At 35.2% G+C, this 24,052-nt stretch overlaps 1 protein-coding gene across 14 annotated transcripts in view; it reads left to right on the top strand.

Annotated features, from left to right (window-relative positions):
* The window catches only part of Ube2d3 (ubiquitin conjugating enzyme E2 D3), a 30,566-nt gene extending 6,969 nt beyond the window's left edge, over positions 1 to 23,597 (top strand). For 9 of the 14 annotated variants that reach the window (XM_020158583.2, XM_074041455.1, XM_074041453.1 and 6 more), the window contains 7 exons: positions 11,823 to 11,886; positions 11,999 to 12,030; positions 16,121 to 16,198; positions 17,459 to 17,564; positions 19,986 to 20,079; positions 20,633 to 20,682; positions 22,125 to 23,597. In XM_020158583.2, the coding sequence (XP_020014172.1) occupies positions 11,823 to 11,886; positions 11,999 to 12,030; positions 16,121 to 16,198; positions 17,459 to 17,564; positions 19,986 to 20,079; positions 20,633 to 20,681 (423 nt within the window). In that variant the 3' untranslated portion in view covers position 20,682; positions 22,125 to 23,597. The remainder of the gene's footprint in view (positions 1 to 11,822; positions 11,887 to 11,998; positions 12,031 to 16,120; positions 16,199 to 17,458; positions 17,565 to 19,985; positions 20,080 to 20,632; positions 20,683 to 22,124) is intronic. The other 5 variants (XM_074041457.1, XM_074041452.1, XM_074041458.1 and 2 more) reach the window with 3 other exon arrangements.
* Positions 23,598 to 24,052: the final 455 nt, after the last annotated feature.

Genomic DNA, 24,052 nt, shown 5'->3' with positions numbered 1-24,052 from the left:
TCTTACTCCTAAAACTTTGATTTTTTTTTTTTTTTTTTTTTCCCTTTTGAGTAGGGGTAGTTGTCACTGTTACCAGGCTGCCTTGAGTGAGACTCCTGGACTCAAGAGATCCTCCTGCCTCACAAATGCACACCACTATTCCCAACTTGAATAATCTTGCTAGTCATTTGTCTTCAAGGGTGATCTAAGGAAAGAAAATTGTAGTATTCATTCAGGCCATTCTTAGTACCTTGCCTAAAACGAGCATATTTGTGTCACATATAATTAGAACTAAACAGGAAGTTAATGCTTTGTCAGTGATGTACAGAACCTACCTGTTAAATCCTTAGGATAAAAGAAATTTTCAGAGTTTCTTATAAGAAATCACAATCAGTGTTAAAAGAATGATTCCTTGTGATTATTAAGTCTAGCGTTCTGTGAAATTGTTTAAATTGTAGTTTTTGCTAAGTATCTTAAAATAACTGGTAGTAATCATACATTACTGAGAAGTTTGTTTCCTTAATATTTCCTCTACATATACTATATACAAAATTAAACTCGATAAAACTTAGACCAAATCTGATCCTTATGTAAACAATAGCAGTTACTGTCTGCCTGATGACCAGCTGGGGTGATTCTTAATCTCAATCTCTTTATAAAAACAATTACCACTGTCTGAAGGTCAGATGTATTCATCTCATCATCCAGCCCCTAAGGTAGTGATGTTCAGAACGTTTTAAGGCAAGAGCTGTCTTTATAATACTGATTCAGTTATAAGCAGTGGTGGGTTTTTGTTTTTTTGTTTGGGGGCTTTTTCGTGGTGCTAGGATTTGAACTCAGCGACACACTTGTTAAGTAAGTACTGTACCACTTAAGCCACCCTCCCAGCCCTAACAGATCTTTTAAGTCACATCAAAATTTAGTTCTGAAAGAAGTGAACTGAGTTATGGAGTTAGACTTTGTAGCAGGATTGATAGTAGGAATTTTGTATTCAGAAATACTGCCTTTTTAGTTATGTTGATCTAATAAATAGCGTTTGGTCAATGAAAGAGTTCATAGCATTGGGGAAATTCTTTTTTTGGTGGGACTGGGGTTTGAACTCAGGGTTTAGCACTTGAAAAATAAGCCCTTTACTGTTTGAGCCACACCTCCCGTCCGTTTTTCTTGGGTTATTTTGGATATGGGTTTTGCAAATCATTTGACCTAGTTGGCCTTGAACCTTGGTCTTCTTGACGCCTCCCAAGTAGCTAGGATTAGACGTGAGCCCCTGGTGCCCAGTAACATCTTTTAGATCTTTAAAGGGAAAAAATATTCATAGGAGAATATGAATTCTCATATCTAAATGAGCAGAAAGGTTCTGAAGAAATAGTTCAGAGGAAGATACCCATAAAAGGAGGAAATTACTTCAAAAGAGAGCAGTATTGGGGGAGAAGGGGTAACTTTATAGATGGTATAGTTTCTTGAAGAATTATACCTGAATTGTATGTCTTAATCCATTGTAGTGTCCCTTCAAGGTGAGTGGCAACTAACAACTCTCAAGAACCCACCTGAATAATGCTGATTCTCCCTTGGGGGGAAGGTGTCAATAGTATGAAATTTTACTGGTTGCCATGTGTGAGCTGTTCTTTCCACTGTCTGTACTGAAAGCAGTGAGCTGACCATTTCAGTTCTTCAGATAATTTTATGTTTTTATCCATAAGTCTGTGGAACTTTAGGGTCTAAAGTCATTTTGTAATATGAAGATGATAGGCAAAACTACTTTTGAAAATTCCTTCGAGTAGTTGCTTCATTGGAAACTGTAAGTTTCCTCTTTAACAGTGAAACAGTATAGTTGTTTTCTCAGTTAGCTTTCATTTGAAGGCCATATAATTTGAAACACACTCAATCTCAGTATATTGAGGTAACAGATTTAACAGTCAATGGTTATAGGGGAACTGATCTTAAGAAAAATGTTAGTTTTCTGTGTCTTCAGTTTGAGGCATTTATTCATGGAGTAATAGAGTTGGGTTGGTGACATTTTTTCCTCCGGTTTGCCAAAATACAAATAACAGTATTCTTTAAAATTTGTATACATGTGTAGAGAAAGGAGCCTTGAGAAATTCATCCCTAGTCCTGTTTTTAAGTTGTCTGGCATATATTCCACATTGTTGTTCTACATATCCTGAAGCTCTGTATCCTGCAATTGTATTCGGAATCATTTCTTTGCTGCCTTAAGGGAACTGTAAAACATGAGCTTTAGTTCTCTAAGGTGGTTGTGAGAGTGAAATGGTTGGTGTTTTAAGGTCTTTTTCTGAGTGGAGGCATGCATAAGACCTTGGGTTTAGTTCTCAGTACTGCAAAACAAAAAAATCTTTCATTCCAGTGACTTAGTTCATGTTCTTTCACCTAAGTTACTGCTGTAACTTCCTAAAGTATTTCTATACTCATCTGTCCTCTCTATAGTAGGGATTTCTACAATGTAAAGTTAGGAGGATCTGTCATACCCCACAAGATAACATTTTGTGTGAGCAAAATTAGACAGTCAGTAGTTCACCAGATTCTTAACAATCTTTATTACAGTTGTTGGAGCCAGTATCCTGAATGGTGTTTAAATGACTTTATATCATTCAAGATTTGAAAATCTGCAAAACAGTGCTAGATGTTCGGAAGCAATACATACGTGATACTGTAGAAATTACATATTTGGGATAATTGTTGCCTGTTGAAAAGGGTGATGGTAATCTGCTACCTGAGACTTTTATTTCTCACATTTCTTTTTTGATTATTTATTTATTTTGGCCTGGGAGATTGAACCAGGCCTCACACATGTTAAACAAGCACTATCCACTATCCCTCTGTCACTTATTTTATTTTTAAATGGGGGTCTCACTGTGTAGCTGAGACTGGCCTCAAACCTCAGCTTCCTGAGGATACATCATTGTGCCAGGCTGTCATATTTTGACACTAAAAATGTTAATGTTAGAGTGAAGTTGATATATAGGTGCTTTTAGGATATAACTTAATTTAAAAGTTCAAGAATCACTTGTGGTGCATTACTGCTAGTAGGCTTAAAAGTCAAAATCTGGTTTGTCTTACTCCTGCTTAAAAACTCAATTACTTCTTCCCGTTGTGTTATGGATTACATTCAAGGCTCATAAAAAGATCAAGTCCTAATCAACTTTTCTAGCTTCTTTACTGGATCCTACATTTGGTATATCAGGCTAAAGTACTTGTTCTTCAAGCAAATTTTTAGAACCTGTGTTTTTTTTTTTTTTTTTTTTGGTGCTGGGGACCGAACTCAGGACCTTGCACTTGCCAGGCAAGCGCTCTTCCACTGAGCTAAATCCCCAGCCCCTAGAACCTGTGTTCTTTTATGAACCCCTTACTTGAGTTTTTCTGCTTCATGCTGCTTTGTGAATGCCTTGTTTGTTTTGCTTTCATTAAGGCCCATCTCAAGGACACCATTTTAAACCCCAGTGTTACTATTACCTACCTTTTCAGGATTTACAAAGCTTTTGAATGCCTTTTAAGGTCATATGTTGCTCAAAATGAATGGGATTTTATTTTTATGCACATGTTCAACTTTATTTTTTGTCTTGTGTACTATTTGTTAGCTCAGTCTTCATGAGATTTAACATGCTCGACATCAAAAAGACAGTGCTAATATGAATGAGTAAAAGATTAGATGGTGAACTTTTAGCTAATAACTTCTACGCTTTTTGTTTTAGAAATGAAATTAAGTTAACCTAGTGTCTTTAGTAGATTGGAAAATTAACTGTTTACTGGATAGGGTGCATGACTTGTTCCTCCTAACATTTAGACTTTGCTTCCTTCATGTTTTCTAGCAAGGCTAAGGCATTACATTTAGTGTGACAAAATCTACATACTTTTGTTAGCACTTTTCTTAGAATGAGTCTCTCCTTATTCTGTTTTCCTCCCTTTCTTGATATAATCCAGATTAAATAAGAAATTTATGAGAAGGTAACTAGCATGACTAATAAAGGAATAGCTGTAGATAGGTACCATTCCCTAGAAACTCTGGGACCATAGTTGCCTATCAAATGCTGTCATATCACTTGTCTCTGCTGCAGATCTGCTCTTTTTCTTTGGTTTCTGGCTTCATCATGCAATTCCAGGGCACATGCCTGCCAACAACCTGGGGTGACATCCTTGTAGCTCCTGATTATAGAAGAAAGTATCCTTTCCAGCTTTCCTTTGGACAATGTTGGGCAGTTATGGGTGGTGGACTGATAAAGTCATGTCTGGCTTAGATTACTTTTCAACACTTTAAGATAATCACTGAGGTCGGAGGAATAAAATTCTGTGGTTTCCTTCGTCCAAATTGGTTACTTGTGACTGACAGTCAGTCTAAGGCAACAATAACATACTTGAAGTAAGGGAAAAGCAGTTCCATGGTAAGATGGTTTACGTAGTAGAAGTGTCTGCTACAGAGAGCAGTATCTCAAGGACTGGTACCTCACATTTTTTCTCATTCTCTGGGCATAATAGTATGAAAACTATTTGAAATCTCAAAGGTAAGTGCAGTTACATTTTTAGGTACAATTTTTAAAAAGCTAGGAAGATGCCAGGTACAAGTGGCTCATGTCTGTAATCCCAGCTACTTAGGAGGATGGAGGTTCAAGGTCAGTCCGGTCAGTTAGCTAGACCCCCATCGCAACAAAAATGCTGAGCATGGTGATGCACAATTGCAATCCCAGCTATGGGGAAGCATAGGTATGAGGATCTCTGTCCAATGCTAGCCCAACTGAAAAAAGCAAAAAGGGCTAGAGGAGGGATTCAAGTGGTAAAGTGCCTGCTAGCAAGTGTGAGGCCCTGAGTTCAAACCCAGTACCACCAAAAATAAAGGTAAGAAAAGTGAAATCTGAATAGCATTTTTATCTTTCAAATAGACTTTTGGTTCTTAAAATATTCTACTGAGGCCATTTTTCTATTGAGTTTAAAGTAGATTTAATAAGTTTATTGGCCTAGTTTTAGATCTTTGATTATTATTTCAGAATGGTAATGGAGAATTTGGAAAGTAAGGCACATAGAACTGATTTGAGAGTAATAAGAACCTGAAGTTATGGGAATAACAACTGAAAATCAGTTAACTATCTGAAATTATACCTTTACTGTAAAAAGGAATGATGATAGTGGCAGTTAAAGGCCATTTATTCATAAATAACCAGTGTGCAGAAAAAAACTTCATAAGAAATATAGTCTATATTCTTCACGGTTCAAGTCTACAACTTTTCAGGTATTATTTTGACATATTCTAAGACAACTTCATAGGTTTTTTATCTTTAGTATTTATATATTAACTACTTCCAGTATCATTAGTGAGTGTTTGTTTAGTCCAGCAGTCAGTGTTTTTATTTTTTAAAGTTTGGTATTTTTTCCCTTTGACATTTTAAATCTTTTTAAAGTGTGAGTCGGGAGAGTTTGACATAGAAAAGTGTAAAAGTGGTAGAGTAGAATCCCTAGAGTTCAGGGAGGTGGATCCTAAGAGAAGATGCACTGACATTTTAAATCTTTATTAGATTTAAAACATTGTGTTTGTTAAGCAGGTAATTTGTGGTAGATAAGTACAGTAAAGTTGGATAGTGCTGTCAACTCTTTAAAATATTTTTCTCAGTAACAGCTGAATTTAGATGCTTATCAGATATTTTAGACTGCTAAGCATAAAGATTTATCATAGCCCAAGGATTCAAATGAGCTAGGGCTGTTATGTGTGGCCTGTTTATGAAACAGTTTTGCTTTCGTTTGATGAACAAAGATTACCCAGGGAATCTTGCTTTCGAGATGGGTGCTTAAGTATCTAGTATGTTATGTGCCAGGTTGTGTCACGAGTGCTTTTTGTGTCATTCATATTCTCAAAGATTAAGTAAAACTATTCCCATTTCAGACATGAGGAAATCAGAAATAGTGGGTCATAGTATAAAAGTGAAACTGATACTGTCTTGGGGGAAGCACATACTTAGGGTCCTTGTTAATGTTATGTTTGAACATTGCATTGCATTTGAATTTCAATTTCAATAACATGTTTGAAAATTAGGGTCTTTGTCCTTGATGTTTTATGTGTAAAGTGTATAGGGAAGTTGAGGCAGGTTTTTAAAGTGGACTTTTTTCCTTATGGTCCTTAAGAAATGAGGGAATTAGACTGCCTGAGTGTGTTAGTCCACTTAAGACAATTTAGGAGATTTGTCCTAAGATTTTGTCCTTAATCAGACTATGCTTGATTTTTACCTGCAATAAAATGTGTGACTTTAGATGGTATTAATTAATTAATCTAGTGTATTACTACACTAGTTTGGATGATCATGGTATTGACCAGTGACTGCTATAGGAGACTTGATCTGGACTGTAAGTCATTTGCTTAGTCAGTACTGAATAGTTGATTAATTCAAGTTGCCAAAAGGGCTGGTGGAGTGCTGTAAGAGCACCTTCCTAGCAAGTGTGAGGTCCTGTGTTCAAACCCCAGCGGCCAAAATATTGAAGATTGAGTGTTTGATTTTTGAAGTGCTTCAAAATCAAAATCTAAAACTGGGGACATCACCATGATACCAACAGGTGGAAAGTTGCACACCCAATCTCATGATAGGTTGCACTAAAAATGTTATATAAAATTACTTTTAGGCTAGCTTATGCGTGAGGTATATATGAAACATAAGTGAATTTCAAGTTTAGGCTTGGGACCTAATATGTATAGGTATATACCTATACATACTATGCAGATATTTCAAAAATTCAAAAACTAGAGTCTGAAACATTTCTGGTCTAGGACATTTCCTAAAAGACATACTCAATCTCTATTAATTTGGCCCAGAGACATTTAATGCTTTGTCTTTTCTGTTTAGTATGTAAAGTATTGGGGATGAATTTCCTCTCACCCTTGAATATGTTGAATATGTGTAGGTATAGCTACATAAAAAGCATAAGGAGTCATCTGATCTTGGACCATAAAATTGTAAATCTTGGGATATCTTGGTATTTTGCAACTTTATAAGCGGTCTTGTGATGTTTCACAACCAAATTGACAGTATATGTGGACAGTTATTCTTGCTTTACTGCTGTGTTTTCTTTGGAGTTGATTTAGACAGATCAGTCCTGAACAATTGCCTGTTCACAGAACTATGTTTTCAGCATACAAGATAGAGGCAGATACATAGTATGTGCTATGTTCTTTCTATAGTATTATTTATTGTAGCCAAATTTTACTTAGTTATCTATTAGCATTAGTAGATGCACTTGATTACTTTTTCTTTAAGTTCTCTTTTTCTTTGAGGGTACTAGTCCCCTTCTTAATGAATTAGTTCAGGATTCACCTCAAAACTTGCTTCATTATCACAGAGTATCTTCATCAGTTCTGATGGCTGTAATTATTTGTGTACAGATGAAAACTTGATACTTTTCTCAGCCTGTCTTGAACCTAGGTGTGTACTAGGTTTGTCTCTACTTTAGATGGTATCTCCATCTGTCCACAAGCTTCACCTACAAGTTAATCATTTTACTTAATGCTGATTTCATGCTTTGCTTAGATCAAAAATACTAGCATCATCCTTTGTTCTTTTTGCATTTAGTCATTCAACAAAAACTTGAGTTTTATCATTTCTTAAAAATACATTTACCAATCAACAAATGGAAGAGTTTTGTGGGGGCAGTTTTGTTTGTTTTTATTTTACTGTTTTTAGTGGGCTTAAAGCCTAAGTTTTAGATGAGTCTGCACACTCAGGAGGATGAGCTGGATCACTTAAGCACATGAGTTCCTGGCCAACCTAGGCAACACAGACACCTAATTTAAAAAAAAAAAAATACTGGCTGTTTCAACTGTTTTTGCTGAAAGCTTAGTCTTATTTTGATGTTACTGTAAATAGCACTTTTTGATGTGTTAACAAAGCTTAAATTCTACCCTCACTCAATTGACTAGTTTATGTAACTTTTTTTCTCAAATTCAGAATTTCTTAGGAAAGGGTGGTACTGGGGTTTTGTTCAGGGCCTTGCACTTGGGCTGATACCGCCTCATCTCCCAGCCCCAGATTACTTTTCTTTAGGAATATTTTTTGTAAGTAGTCTATTCACTGTTGACTAAGTTTGTTAACATTGTGAGCCATCTCACTTTTATTCCATACTGGCACAGAATACAAATTCACAACAATTAAAATACGAACTCTTGCCAAAAAAGTTTTCCCATAAATTGAAATATTTTAAAGTACAGTTACTGGTTTGTCTACTATTGGGTCTTATATAAAGATTTTCAACAGATTTTGAGCAAAATGTAAACAAGATTTAGAGGACTTCTCCCCAAAATCAGTGCCAGAAAATTCCACTTTTTTTTCGTATGAGTTACTCGGTGTGAAGAGGGTTTTCACAACCACAGATTTTTTTTTTTTTTTTTTTTTTTTTTTTGGGTGGAACTGGAGTTTGCACTTGGCCTCAACACTTGCAGAGCAGGTGCCCTACACTTGAGCCACAACTCCAGTCCCACACAGATCTACTTATCTTTTGGTATGTACCATAGCCAATCCAAGAATGTTTCTTACTATTATTACAACATTGTGTTAACCACAGACTTGTAACAAAAATTTATTTTTGTTCAAATTTGCTTTATCATACAGAATAAAATCTGGTATTTTGTGTTGGACATAATGATCTTTCAAAAGCTTTAATTCCTTGTGAGTAAAAATCAAAACCAAGTATGGTGGCACATGCCTGGAATCCCAGCACTGCGGGGAGAATAAGGCAGGAGGATTTTGACTTCAAGCCAGCCTGGGGTGCATGGCGAGACCCTGTCTGTTAATAATCTATTTGAAGCATATGAATCTGATATAAAACTGGTATTAAATTGTAAAGTGCTTGATTTACTAATGCATTTGACATATGAGCCATTAATTTTTTTCTGTAATCAAAAATCTTAATTAAAAAATGGAACTGTAGTAGTACTAAAAAATGAAATGTTACGCCAGGCAAGAACTTTACATCTGAAGGCAGGACTGTTAAGCCTCTATATTCTTTTTTTTTTTTTTTTTTTTTTCCTGTTTACTCATTAGCTCTACCAATGCTTTGTTCTGAGGCCACAACCATAACACACCTGGTTGATACGCACCAAGTAGCCAGCAAAAATATAGCAGTGTCATGCTTCTGTTCACGGAAGGTTGGAGGAGTTGGTTGATAAAGTAGGCTCACATTTGAGGACCTTTATCAGTGAGTTTGGTGTGCTGTCCTTAAAAAGGAAGAGATACTTACCTTTTGTCTGCAAAACGGAAAAAGAAGTTTGCTAATCTTTCAGATTTGATCATGAGTTAGAGAAAAATTTTTGCTGCACATACCTCTTAGTAGATGAAGTGAAGGCAGCATCTTCAAGTTACACATACTGAAAGTCCACTGGACCCATTCTGGCTTATTTTAATGTAATTTAATACCATAATGAAGAATCTGAGGCATAAAGTAAACCTGAATGGCATGCCAGGATAATGGGTGAACCCATGAGTGTGCTTGGGAAACAAACTCCTTTGGTCGTTTAAGAATACCTTTAAGTACATTGAAATTTTGATGTAGGGGTTATTTTTTGTTTTTTTCCTTTTTTGCAGTAAAATCAACTTTAAAGCTATATATTTTCAACTTTAATACTCTGGTTTTGATAAAGCATTCATCACGTGATAAAATCTACACTCAAGGACCAGTAACCCTCTTAGTTTTTGTACATCAGATACATGGTTTTTCGATAAATACACAGCTGGATGTGTAAAAGTTCTATTCTGCAGATTATATAGATTTAAAACAATTTAGTCAATAGTATCCACGTACTGAAAGGTACCTGAATTTCTAGCACAATAAGAGTAAAGAGGGTATATGTATATTAACATGATAAAAAGTTATTCTGGGATTTAAATTGAGAATCCCTCTTCTATTCTGTACTCTTCTGGAAGTGTCTTAATCTCAGTAGTGTACATTTTATATTAAACTTTACAACGAAAAGCAGAAATAAGAGTTGAGGAAAGAAAATGAACACAACCAGTTTGGAAGTTCATTTCCATGTAGTTGTTGTTGAAGTTCTGTCCATAATGTGATTAAGTTGTCCTAGTAGATTCCACTGAAGGAAGCATTAATGTTTTAGCTATAATATTGATACCGTTGGAGGTGCCACCTTTTGGCAGTTTGGGGGTTTGAACTCGGCCTTGCACTTGCTACGCAGTCAATCTTACCAGCTTTTGAGCCATGTCTTTAGCCCAAATGTTGATTGTATTCTTTTTAAGTTAGACATAGAGTGAGGCATGAACTCTGCCTGAGCTAATTTAGGAGACTGAGGCAGGAGGATTGAAAGTTGGAGGCCAACCTGTGCAACAAAGAGGGACCCGTTAACAAAAAAATTGCTATTTTTTGTTTGTGTTTTTGTTTAGACAATACTAGGGATTGAACTCAGGGCATAAAGCTAGCCAGGCAGGTGCTCTACCACTTGAGGTACTCCACCAGCAACAAAATTCCTTTGGACTGGTGGTGTATCCCCAGTGCTTTTCTGTCCTACCTCCCCCCCTAAAAAAATATTTCATTTTTCTGCTTTTTCTGTACTTGGTGTTTTATGTATGATGTTCTTCAGCTCTACTAGTATGTTTAGTTGTTCATAGTCATTATCCTTGATGATTAATTCATGTTTAGACAAAAAGACTGAGAGCTATACCTGGACTTGGGTGGAGGGGGTGGCTTTTACTGACATGTGATAAGACTGAGTTTCAGATAAACTGTCAAATTAAAAATGTTGAAGAAAGCAGTGGATTGACACTGATTTTGTTTATCTTAGTTTTAATTTTTGATGCTAAATCATTGGGTCCATCATTGTTAATACAGAGTTATATCATCTTTAATTGTTGAGAAAACCTAAACTGACTTCATACTAGGTTTATCATCTGTTTGTCATGCACAAATCACAGAAGAGTTAAGTACACACAGGTGTTCATTGGAGATAAATTGCATGTTTTGGTCAAGTGTCACGCTTGTAATCATAGCTGCTTCAGGGACTTAAGAACGGGAGGATAAAGGTTCAAGGCCAGCATAGGCAAATAGTTTGGGAGAGCAGAGCAAAATGGGACTGGGTGCTTGGCTCAAGCCGTAAATCACCTGCTTTATAAGCATGAAGCCCTGAGTTCAAACCCCAATCCCACCAAAAAAAAAGCATGTTTTGCAAAGAGTGAACATTCTCCCTAGAGGAGTAGGTTAGAATTTTAAGAATTGTTAAAAACTGAGTTAAAGAAAAGATTGAGGGGCTGACAGAGTGGCTCAAGCAGTTTGCCACCTACCTAGCAAGCTTGAGGCCCTGAGTTCAAACTCATGTGCCACCCAAAAGGAAAAAGAAAAGGTTGGGTTGAGGTAAGATTAAATATAAAAGTGTACTTAGCCCCAGGGGAGGTTTTTCACATGCAAAATGAGGTCAGTGAATTTTTATGTAGAAATACGGTTTGGAAACAACAAAGGATTTAAGACAGATAGAGGGCCTCTAAGATAGTGTAGAAGGTGAGGAAGTGAAATGTGGAGCTCTGCCTTTCCTAAGTTCTTAAAAGAGATCTGATTACTACCATTTCAGTTTGTTAAGAAATCAGGTTTTGTTCATGTAGTAAGTCTTAGTATCAATATATACCTTTATGAACTCTAACCAAGATTACTGTTTCAACATGTGTATGTTTACAAAAATATGGGCTTATATTGGAACTGGACTTCGGGTTTCTGTCTCATAATGGAATGTATTACTTGTGAATTATGATTGCATGTACCTTAGAGAATGGAATACAAGTAACTGGTAATAATGACTTTGTTTTCTTGGTTGTGTTTTCTTATATTAAGACCACATGATCTATTTTTTTGTCTTGGTGTAGGAACTTAGTGATTTGGCCCGTGACCCTCCAGCACAATGTTCTGCAGGTCCAGTTGGGGATGATAGTAAGTAACTTCTAAGTTGGTTGGTTGATGGTTGGTTTTTTTAATGGTTAACTTCAGAAAACATGCATTTTGAGATGACGATAAGAGGACTTTTTTTTTTCTCCTCTTCTAGTGTTTCACTGGCAAGCTACAATTATGGGACCTGTAAGTATTAAGAATTTTAAATTTTTATTTTTAATTGAAAATCTAGCATTGATCTGATTTTAGTTTTTAAGTCCATAGCTTTGTTTTATTATGTGGTTACTCTGCTTTGGATATGCCATATTTGTACTGCTTTTAAAAGAAACAATGAACTAAGTCACTTGTTGCATGTACTTTATTGTGTCTGTCCCTGTGTTCAGGTTCTGGAGTACAGAATCTATTAAAGATCTTACCTATTCCTGTAGCTGCTGAAAATTTAGTTTAATAATATTTTGATATTCTTTACAGATCTTTAGTTTCATAAAAATTTTAATGTAGGCAGAAAGCAATTATTTTGAATATACCAAAATTCTTTTATATCCTGGGTAGATAAGCAACTATGTGCTGGATAATTGAGTATTCAGAATTATGCATATATTCTAAGAATTTCAAAGAATTAGAGTGCACTAAAACATCCTGGGGTAAGATTGTTATCTTGCACAAATAACTTTTTGTTTTTGTTTTAATATAAAGGATACTTTCACATTTTTATTCTAAGTTACATGTATATCTTACAGAAAACTTTTCTCCCTTTTTGGCAGTTTTATTTGGTGGCAATAATGTACTGAGAAAATGATTGTTAAGTAGGCAGCTACTTAAAATTCTAAAGGAGAAAATGCCTTCCAAGTATTTATTGAGCAGGTTCTGATTTTTAATAACATTAGTCATTTTCTATCTACAAATCTGAGCACCTGAAGTATGCTCAGCAATAAGGAAATGAGTGAACAGAGTGGATAAGATTGCTGCCAATCTTTAGTGAAATTAAAATCTGGGAAGATAGACATTAAGATGAGGAAGATGTAATATGTTAATTGAAATGCTGAGTAGGAGAAATTTACAGTAATTCATGACAGATCGAGTTAGAATGACTGAATGTTTCAATTAAAAGTGACTGAAACAGTTTAAGACCCATCAGAGCAGCAGGTAGATACTAAGTTTGATAATTGAAATAATACTGGATTATTGTAACTACAAAGCTAGGATTGTGCATTTTTGTCATCTCAGCGGCATTGTGCAGTTTAAAAATTTTGCCTTTAAAGTGCTGCTTCTTGTCTTACTTAGTAATAGTTGTATATTCTTATCACACAGTTAAACATTAACTTACTCAGTTTGACCCAGTTTATTAGGCCCTTATTTCACAAGCAACAGCGGCTTGGGATGGATTAGTAGCCACTCCCCTTTTGGATGGGTTACATATTTGCTTTAGTTCATACCATGTCCACTTCATGTTTTTTTAATCTAGATTTTACTACAGGCAGGTTGCTTTTGCAACTTCTTCGGATTTTACCATTATAGATTGTCAATATTCAGAGCAGAGAATTCAGTAAGATGCCTTAACATGTTTTGTACCAAATACAACTCATTTTGATTCAGAGGGTATGCTAGGGTAGTCTCATAAAAATTTACTTGGTAAATACTAACAGAGCACTTGAATCCAATCAAGACTTCTAATTGAATGGTGCATAGAGCAAATCAACTCTTCCAAGACTTAGTGTGTTTTTGGTTTTTTTTTATCACTTTTGAGATTGCACTGTTTTGAACAATACTTTCTAAAGCTAATGCTTAAATCTACAGTAAATCAAGGTGAAGTATGAAGAGTATATGCTAATACGATACACTGTCTAGAAGGTTGTTCATCCTGGTAATATTTTTTAGTGCTTTACTTAGTCTGCTTTAATTTTCTGGAAGACATTTATTTTTCATTTATTACATAATATATTTCAGACTGTGTTACTAATTGTTTTTCAGCAAAAGTTACCTCAGTGTTGATAATTTCAGGAAGGAGATAGTTATAAAAATACAGAAAGTATCAATTTTATTATATTCTTTATAGACACATAAATTTAGGTGCCAGTTTTAAATAGTGAACTGCATGCTTACTCTGGAGTGCATTAACGAAACAACTCAGGTTGTTTTGGTGTCTGGATGTGTCTTCATGAAAGCATGCCATCCTGAGCCAGAACATCAGGAGCAGTAGTACCATCAGAATCCACAAGTTGCACATTTATTGGGAGAACTCATAATCAGAAGAAACTAATTTTTTTACTGCTTCTGATATTTACATGCTTAATTTTTCTTTAATTGGAAATGTTAGTTGTCAGAAAGATCAGTTTGAAGTTATTTGGAGAACCACCTAATCTATGACATTGCTGTTGAAGAGAGCGCTGTAGATGTGAAAAACAGTTTTAACTGTAATTAACTGCAAAAACGTGAAGTAAAATAACTGGTCCATAGGTATTATTTTACTGATTAAGGTTGCTGTTTAAATCCTACTTTAAGTGTGTTATGTCACTTTCTACGGTAGTTACGATTCATGAAAACTTTTTTCCCTCTTTACCTTACTCTAAGGAGCTGGTTTGTAACACTCTGTAGAAGAGAGAAGTATTATCAATATAGTGGGTAATGGTAGCTAGTACATGAAGAGGTATGATATGGTGGAATTTTAGTGTCACATTAATAGAACATTGAAATACTTAACCCCTTACGTTTTGGGTTTTTCTGGTTTTTTTTTCTTAAGTGAAACGAAATTTGGCTTTACCTCAGTTTCATTTGTGTATGTCCTTATTCAGAAGCAGTAAGACATAATTTGTGGGAAGCTAGGAATGACAAACATCTGGAATTGGGTTTTAAAAGCTTTAATGTTTGGAATTACCCTTATACATCTATTCCCATTACTTACGTTAGGAACTTGGTCCACATTCTGAGTGCCTTATCTTTTTTCCTGTATTTCTCAGGTGCTGTTTTGCACTCACAATTTTTTTGTTACTGATAAAACTCAGTAGCACTGAGTTTAAATAGTTAAATAGTTAATCTGACTCTTCATTAATAGACTTTTCTCCTTATGTCTGTAACACATTGTACTCACTTGATGGGTCTTTGTACCAGATTTAAGCCCATCTGGATTTAAAGGAAAAAAAAAATTGTTCCCAGGGTCCCTTTCACTAGCATGTAGTAGAGATTTACATTAACTGAAAGAATGTTACAGAGAGGTAGGAATTAATGAGCTGTGTTAAAGTGTCAGACCTGTAAGTTGCTACGGAAAGGCTTGTAATTTCGTAACAGGAAAGGTAAAGTGGATAGGTTCGTAATTTCATAACAATATACATATGTATTATCCAGAGTGAAATGGATATTGGTAATTACCTAATTATTGCACTTTAAAGTGTCTTCAAGTTAGCTGTTAGGCATTTTCATATTTTTAAGTTAAAGTACTTGACTAAGTCACTTATCTTTTGTCATCACTTTTTTGTGTTTTGTTTTTGCAAGTACTGGGGTTTGAACTCAGGGTCTCATGCTTGTTAAGCAGGCACCCTACCACTTGAACCATGTCCAGCTCTTGTCATCACTTCTTAGTTTTATCTTTTAAGTTGTCGTCAGACTTTTATATGAATTTTGGTTCTGTCACTTATATATTGGTACACTATACTAGGCTATGTCTTTTAGTCCCATTTATAAAATAGAAGCAATATGTTTCCTGGTATTTGTTAAATTCACATGAAAAACTTAACCACAAATGGTTTCTCTTCTTAGCTTGGAATAACATTGTCAAATAAAAGACCAACTTTCTTTGTTTTGCCCACCTCTTGAACATAGTTGTGTGTTACCTGAATAGCTAACTTTTTGGGGTGCTAGTTAATAGAACAGCCTTTGAGTTACAGAGCCATTTGTGTACATGTAACTTTATTAGAAGAAATACTCCACATACAATAGTTTGCTTTTGAATTATAGTTTGATTCACTGTACTATATGTAAACTTTACTAATGTGTATTTTTTCATTTATGAGAGTTTGGATCTAGAGCACTTAAATGGTTCTGGGTGTTTTTGGTCCCCCCCCCCCCAAAACATCTGGTAGCTTATATAATTAGATCCAAATGATAGGATTCATTACTTCAGCAAATTATGTGTTTTTCCATTAGAATGAACTGAATTTTCCTGGCATAGTTTAGATTCTTCATTGCAATGTAAATAGTAGGTGGTTTTGGTTTCTTGATAGAGAAATGCTTAGAAAATGTTAAGATAATACTAAGGTGAAGCATATTTGTGTCTTCACAGAATGACAGCCCATATCAAGGCGGTGTATTCTTTTTGACAATTCATTTTCCTACAGACTACCCCTTCAAACCACCTAAGGTAAGTACTTTCCCTCAAAATCTGTTTCTAGATTTATGTGTTTGTTTCAGAGGAATAGAGCATTCTTAAGAAATTAGGGTTCTATGTATTTGTTGCAAAGTTTTTATGTATACTGAATAACAGAAGCATAGAATTGAGTAACTGGTACATAGATACTGACCCTTCCCCCTACACCCACTTTTGGAGATAGCATCTCGTTGTGTAACCCAGGCTGGCCTGAAATGCTCCATCTTCTTTCCTTGGCCTTCCATGTGCTGGGTTTGCACCACCACACCAGGCTAATACTGATTCTTTTCATCCTTTACTAAAAGAACAAGACCTGAGATGGGAGTGTTTGCTGGAAGAATGGGTCAAGCCGTAGAGCCACTGCCTTCCTAACAAGTACAAAGCCCTGAGTTCACACCCCAGTACCAGTGTAAAAAAAAAAAAGCTAGACATGGATTTGACCTTTGTAAATGAGGAAAAGATTTACCTTGTTTTAAAGTTGCAAGACTCATATACACCATGTGTAGAAACTCTACTCCCCCTTTGTTACTGTTACGCAGATTGGGATTATTGATCCTATTTTCTTGAAATAGGAGACGTCAGATGTTCAATTTGAGAATATATTGCCCATGGTGCTGCAACTTACTGTACTAACTTGGTAAATTATTTTGGTTGCATACATAATTATAAATTTATCAAAACTTAGAGTTGTTTAGTGTACTGAGGTGACTTGACTGTTTTATAAGTAATAGAAGTGTATGGTCCCAGGCACGGTGACACTGTCTGTAATCCCAGCACTCATAGCTCGGGCAGGAAGACTGAGATTGAGGCTAGCTTGGGCAATATAGCAGCATCACCCTGGCCTGCATAGTGAGACTCTGTCTCAAAAAAAGGATATGGCTCTTCACTTTCTCTGTATGAATAAGGAGAAGATAACAAGCAATAGTGGTAACCTCACTATAACCGTAAATAGTCATGTTAAAGGTACAATGTGACAATTCCTTAAGATAAAATACTTCTGTGGTATTCAATTTTATATTTGAATATTACCTGTATAACTTATTAAACTTTTAAATGGACTGGTCTATAAACTTTAGTTATATCTAAAAGTTTGTATTTTAATGAATGTTAACGAGTGTGCTTTTTTACTTATAGCGCCAAAGTTAATCTTTGGAACTGTCTACCATATTATCAATAATGAGAATTTAAGTTGTGACTTAATAGTTTAAGCATTTCTTTTAAGACTTCTACTTAAATTTACATTGTTTATTTTAGGTTGCATTTACAACAAGAATTTATCATCCAAATATTAACAGTAATGGCAGCATTTGTCTCGATATTCTAAGATCACAGTGGTCTCCTGCTTTAACTATTTCTAAAGGTAAAATACTTTTAGTGGAATAGTCTTGAGCTGTTCTGATTTTTATCTTGAGTTTTAACCTTGAATCTATGTAACTGAGTATTTTAATTATGCCACCCATTCTTCCCAAGTAAGAATGGGGAAGGAATAAGAAGTTGTTATTCTTGGCTTCTTCAGCAGTAAATTTCACTGAAAGGAGATTTTGTGGGAGAAGTTAAAATATGGGATTATTGGAGTTTCCTTCACCTGATAACACAAATTTTTATCTACTTTTTTTTCTCCTTTTTATTATTTTTGCATTTACTTACATGTGTATACATTGTATCACCTCCCCCTCCACCCCCAGTCTACTTTAAATATAAATCCATTAAGTAACTTCTCTTAATAGTTTGTATTATCTCTATAGGAATATCCAAGATAGAGATAATTCCTCCTTCAGTTTTTTTCTTTTTGATTGTTAACTATGTCACTTGCATTCTACAGATAAAATCACCTACACAGAAAACTACTTTATGAGAAAAAAGTCTGTTCAGTAATTTTCTGGTTTTGATACTGGTTTAAGGTTCCTTGGGTACTCAGAATTAAGTTCTTAATTTTACTAATTATGACAGTGGTATTTGAGGATAGCACCTTTCTAAGTATTGTACATTCTTATATCTAGGCCAGTACTTAAGCACAACATTTTGGAATGATTCATGAGTTTGATAAATACAATTAAAACTGCCTTCTTTGTGTTTAGTGACAGGGCATCATATAAAGATTTTCATATGGTCATATATATGCATTTGAACCTCTAGGGGCAATGTGTATTTCAATTTTTATTTAACTAGAATCACTTTAGGGAGACTAAAAATGAGTAGATGCTGCCACAGTTCTTTGAAATGTCTTACATTTTATTTATTTTTTAGTAATTCTGTCTTGCTTCACAGTTGCTAGGCAGGTAGTCCACTGCTTGAGCTATGCCTCTGGCCCGTTTTTTCCTCTTTTTTTTTTTTTTTTTTTTTTGAGATAGGGTCTTGTTTTTTTCCCTGGGCTGGCCTGGACCTGTGATCCTTCTGTTTATGCTTCCTGCCATAGCTGGAATAGAAGACATATGCCCCATGCCTATCCTTTTCTGTTCAGATGGGATCTTGGGAACGTTTTTTGCCCGGGCTTGCCTGAAAGCATGTTTTCCCAGTTTCAGCCTCTGATTAGCTACAATTACATTTTTGGTTTAAACCACTGTACCTAGCAAGTGTTTTAGACCAGTTTTTTAATTCTAATTTCTTTTTAACTCATGCTGTCATAACATACATGCCAGATTCCAAGCTGCTGCTTATTGTTGGGATGTACTATTATACAGCCTGTTACCATAAATACAGGTTGAATTGGTGGTGTGTTGTTTTGTTTGTAAAGTAACTTGCTTTTTTTGGCGGTTATATTTTGCTTACTTTTAAAGCTAGCAGCCATAAAAGCTTTTCTTTTTTCCTTTGTGTAGGTAAGTTGTATACATGTGTGTTACTCTGTTTTGAACTCAGGGTCCTGAACCATGCCCCCAGCCTGGTCTCCTTTTATTAATTTTATGTGTCCATTTCCATACCTCACACAGTACATTTGTGTTCTGGTTTTTGTTGTTGGGTTTGGTTTTTTTGCTGTACTGGGGTTTGAGCTCAGGGCCTCATGCTGGCTAGGCAGGCGCTTTTACCAGTTGAGCCACTCTACCAGCCCAGGTTGTGTTTTATGCTTTTGGTGGTTTTATTTTTTTCTTCATTCAACGCTTGTCACAACCACTTAGAGCATTTATATTTTACAGTCTTAATGCCAGTACCTGCATGGTGACTGGAATATTACCTGATACTCAAATGAATGGAGACATCTGTTCTAAGGTGCTTGGCATCTTCTAAGTTGATACGTTGAATAGGCCAGAATGTAAGAACTACAGCTGTGGATGCCCACTTACCTTAGACAGATCTTGTCATTGTTTTTGTGAAACCAGGATTCCACCTTGCAGATTAGAGAAGAAAATACATTTAGCAGAACAGTTCATTTTCGCCAAGCCTTACAGCTTCAAGTAACATGGCATGGATGTTACTTACATACTCTCAGTTTTTTTCCCCCTTGCAAATTGCCAGGAAACTCCTTAATTTCTATTAACCATGGTATTTCTTTAAAAGAAACTAATATGGCATCATTTGACTACTATCTTAGAAACTTTTGATTTTGGCAATATTTGTAAAGCTAGTCAGTACTGTTGTTAATGCCAACCAAGTTCTTATTTTTAGCACTCCTTATTTACTTGGAGCTTGTCTTCTGTGAAGCAGTGTCTCTAACGTTCTTATTGGGATTAAAATAAAAAATAGTAAACTCTTTGAAGAATGAGGTTTATAATACATTTTTAAGTTCTCGTGACACCTGTTCATCCAAACTCCTGATGTTAGGTAACAGCCATTTGTTTTCTTGCAGTTCTTTTATCCATTTGTTCACTGCTATGTGATCCAAACCCAGATGACCCCCTAGTGCCAGAGATTGCACGGATCTATAAAACAGACAGAGATAAGTAAGTATGTAATACTTGAAGGAAATAAACTCTCTTAAGTGGTTTTACTTAATGAGTTGGGTTTCTGTTCTACTGTAAGTTATAGCAATGCCAGGAAGACTTCATGTGATGCTCATTTCTGGTAAGCTAGTTATTAAAATGTTTTTTGGGTTTTTGTTTTAAAATTCCTAGGGGGTTTGGTATGGTGGTCATACCTGTAATCCCAGCACTCAAGAGGCTTGAGGCTGGAGGATTGCAAGTTTTAGGCCAGCTTAAGCTACATAAGGAGACCCTGTCTCAGAAAGAAAATAATTACTAGGTTTTAGCATATATGACAGTGAATAGCCCTTTGGAAATGTTTTTTGTTGTTCCTAATGTATTTGAATACTGTCACATTAGTCTCAGTTTTGGGAAGAAGGAAGCACTTTCTCACCCCAGATATATTTTTGAAAAACCTAGTACTTCAAAAGATTTGCATTTAAATTTCTCAAATATTGGAATTATCCTTATGTTCAACTTAACCATTATAACTTTTGTATGTTATCATTAATATTAAGTGTACTTGTTCAATTAGGTACAATAGGTTAGCAAGAGAGTGGACAGAGAAATACGCTATGTTGTAGGGTAAGAGGATCTGCACTCCATGGTGCGCTTACTGCCAGCACTTGAGTGCTGCATGCTTTAAGGCACTGTATTAACTAACAAGAGGTAACAACATACATGGCAGTTTTCTGAAAACTGTACATTTAACTGCTTGATCTGTTTAGTGTGAAAGTATACCCAGTAGTCATTACTGCTCGAAAAGTATTCTTGCATGGCAAAACAGTTATATAGCACTAGTAAGAAGTAGAAATTTAAGAGTACTTTTATTCTTTATCAAACTACCATGTGTTTAAACTTCAGCTTGAAATTTTGTGCCAATACTATACGGAATGTGATGGTTTTGTTTAGATTCTGCCAGGAGGTAGTATTGTAAGGGAAAAACACTTTAAAGCATCTAAACTAAATGTTCATTACTGACAAGCATGCATCACTGTTAGCTATATTTTGTGGCTCCCTGTATGCTAAATAAAGTGCTGGCTCTTTGAAGAGGGTAACCTTTAACTCTGAATTGGATAAATACAACTTTTTGTATGTTAAAAGATAAGAAAAATAGTTGATTCATATTTAGTTACCAAATGAAGCTAGTGATATTTCTTACAGTTTATATAAGTCCAGAAGTTCTCCTATGCCCTTCAGCGTATATTCATTTCTTTGTTATCTGTGGTTTCGTTGGCTTGAGTGTACTATAGGAAGAAATTGATAATATTTGTCAATACTAGTTAGTGATCTTCCTTAGTAATAACCTGGCTCAAGGGCAAGCTACCTATTGATCTTTTAACAAAGGTATATCCTGTTTGCACTCCTAGGGATTCACATTCAGCAAATCTCAGTGGGGCTTATTAGCACCGATCAGCCATGCTCTTTAATAGTAACATGGTTCTGAGTTCTGATTAACCAATCACAGCTACCCCCTTTGGAAGATTACTGTTATCACACTTCCCAATCAATGTCTTACTCAGCTGCCTAAGTCTCAAAGGCATTTTCTTTTCTGGTAATATTTAGAGCCAAATAACTTCTCAAAGTCTAGGATTCAGATTCAACTTTTTTGTAACTGTATGTTTGTTCCAGCATTGATGGCAATTTCTGTTGATGTATGGAATATGTATACTGTTCTGAAAACATCCATGGTGAATTGTGAGATTTTTTAGTGTAAAGTTTCTCAGAATGGATGACCACTTTCAGGGTTTCTAATACAAATACCTCAGTGATGGTGGAGCAAAAAGATCTTTGATGTTTAGCCTCCCAATCTGAGTACTACCTTGTTATATTAAAATAATACTGGTTTCAAAGCACAAGGGTCTACATTGCTTTGAGTTCCTCTGCTATTTCTCCCTTACTGGCTTTTATTCTACTCAAAGCCAGGTGGCTTCAAGATGACTCTGGAAATAAAACAGAAATCTTTTCCTTACCTTTAAAATATTAATAATTGTTTTAACTTTATTTTTTAAATGACTTATTTACAGGTACAACAGAATATCTCGGGAATGGACTCAGAAGTATGCCATGTGATGCTACCTTAAAGTCAGAATAACCTGCATTATAGCTGGAATAAACTTTAAATTACTGTTCCTTTTTTTGATTTTCTTATCCGGCTGCTCCCCTATCAGACCTCATCTTTTTTAATTTTATTTTTTGTTTACCTCCCTCCATTCATTCACATGCTCATCTGAGAAGAATTAAGTTCTTCCAGCTTTGGACAATAACTGCTTTTAGAAACTGTAAAGTAGTTACAAGAGAACAGTTGCCCAAGATTCAGAAATTTTTTAAAAAATGGAGCATGTGTATTATGTGGCCAATGTCTTCACTATTAACTTGGTTATGAGACTAAACCATTCCTCACTGCTCTAACACGCTGAAGAAATCATCTGAGGGGGAGGGAGATGGATGCTCAGTTGTCACATCAAAGGAAGCAGCGTTATTTTAGCAGCATCCCTTCTTGTTTAGGCCTTCCACTGTTAGAGTGTTGAGGTAATATGAAATACTTTATGCTCATAACTGATGTGGCTGGAGAATTGGTATTGAATTTATAGCATCAGCAGAACAGAAAATGTGATGTATTTTATGCATGTCAATAAAGGAATGACCTGTTCTTGTTCTACAGAGAATGGAAATTGGAAGTCAAAACACCCTTTGTATTCCAAAATAGGGTCTCAAAACATTTTGTAATTTTCATTTAAATTGTTAGGAGGCTTGGAGCTATTAGTTAATCTATCTTCCAATACACTGTTTAATATAGCACTGAATAAATGATGCAAGTTGTCAACGGATGAGTGATCAACTAATAGCTCTGCTAGTAATTGATTTATTTTTCTTCAATAAAGTTGCATAAACCAATGAGTTAGCTGCCTGGATTAATCAGTATGGGAAACAACCTTTTGTAAATGCAAAGCAGTTTTTGTATATACTGTTGGGATTTGCTTCATTGTTTGACATCAAATGATGATGTAAAGTTCAAAAGAGTGAATATTTTGCCATGTTCAGTTAACGTGCATAGTCTGTTAACAGGTTGACACATTGCTTGACCTGATTTATACAGAATTAATAAGCTATTCAAATAGTGTAGCTTTAATGTGCTGCACATGATACTGGCAGCCCTAGAGTTCATAAATGGACTTTGGGACCCAGCAGTTCTAAAACATGTATATGGAGTTAAGAAATTTATTTTCCAGGTGCATCCCAGTCTAAAATTTTTCTTCACCTTGTACACTTGACAACTGAAAATTAACATGAGAGTAATAATGGGTTACAATTTACAAAATAAAGTACTGTTTTGGTGTGGGAGTTGTCATGAGGCTGTGTTGAAGTGACTTAACTGTGGGATATTGAGTATCCATTGAAATGGATTTGTTCAGCCATTTACATTAATGAGCATTTAAATGCAACAGATACTATTTCAGGTGACGTAACATGAATGAATAAAAGTCAATGCTATTGGATTGTTTTTATTTTTATTTTTTATTTTTTGTTGTTTGATAAGTGCTATCTGTGCCACTAAACTTCTGCAGTAACATGGGCATTACCATTCTTCATCCTTCCTAATTCTGATCCTGTGGTTTTACTTTTTTCCCAGTTTTGATTCACCCATTGCTTTATTTCTTAGTCTTGTATTCGATTTCTAGCACACGTCTCCACTTGCACATTTTTGCACTGCTTACACTTAATGTGCGATCTTATTCCTTGTGTGCACACAGATGTGGAAAGCTAGAAATGTTAAAGCTTAATTTTTATAAACATTTTAATATGTAGTTTGGACATGATTTATTGACTTAAGGTTTTTCTCTAAACTGGAAGTGAAATGCATGCCTTCTAAAGATGTTCTGACTTAATTCTGTAATAAGCATTTCAATTCAGTGTACAGTTTTCATTTTATCTTTTTTCTTTAAAAAGTTAT

The sequence above is a fragment of the Castor canadensis genome, chromosome 9 (assembly GCF_047511655.1).
Source record: "Castor canadensis chromosome 9, mCasCan1.hap1v2, whole genome shotgun sequence".
NCBI classification, from domain to species: Eukaryota; Metazoa; Chordata; class Mammalia; order Rodentia; family Castoridae; genus Castor; species Castor canadensis.
This window is presented reverse-complemented; position numbering and strand designations above follow the sequence as displayed.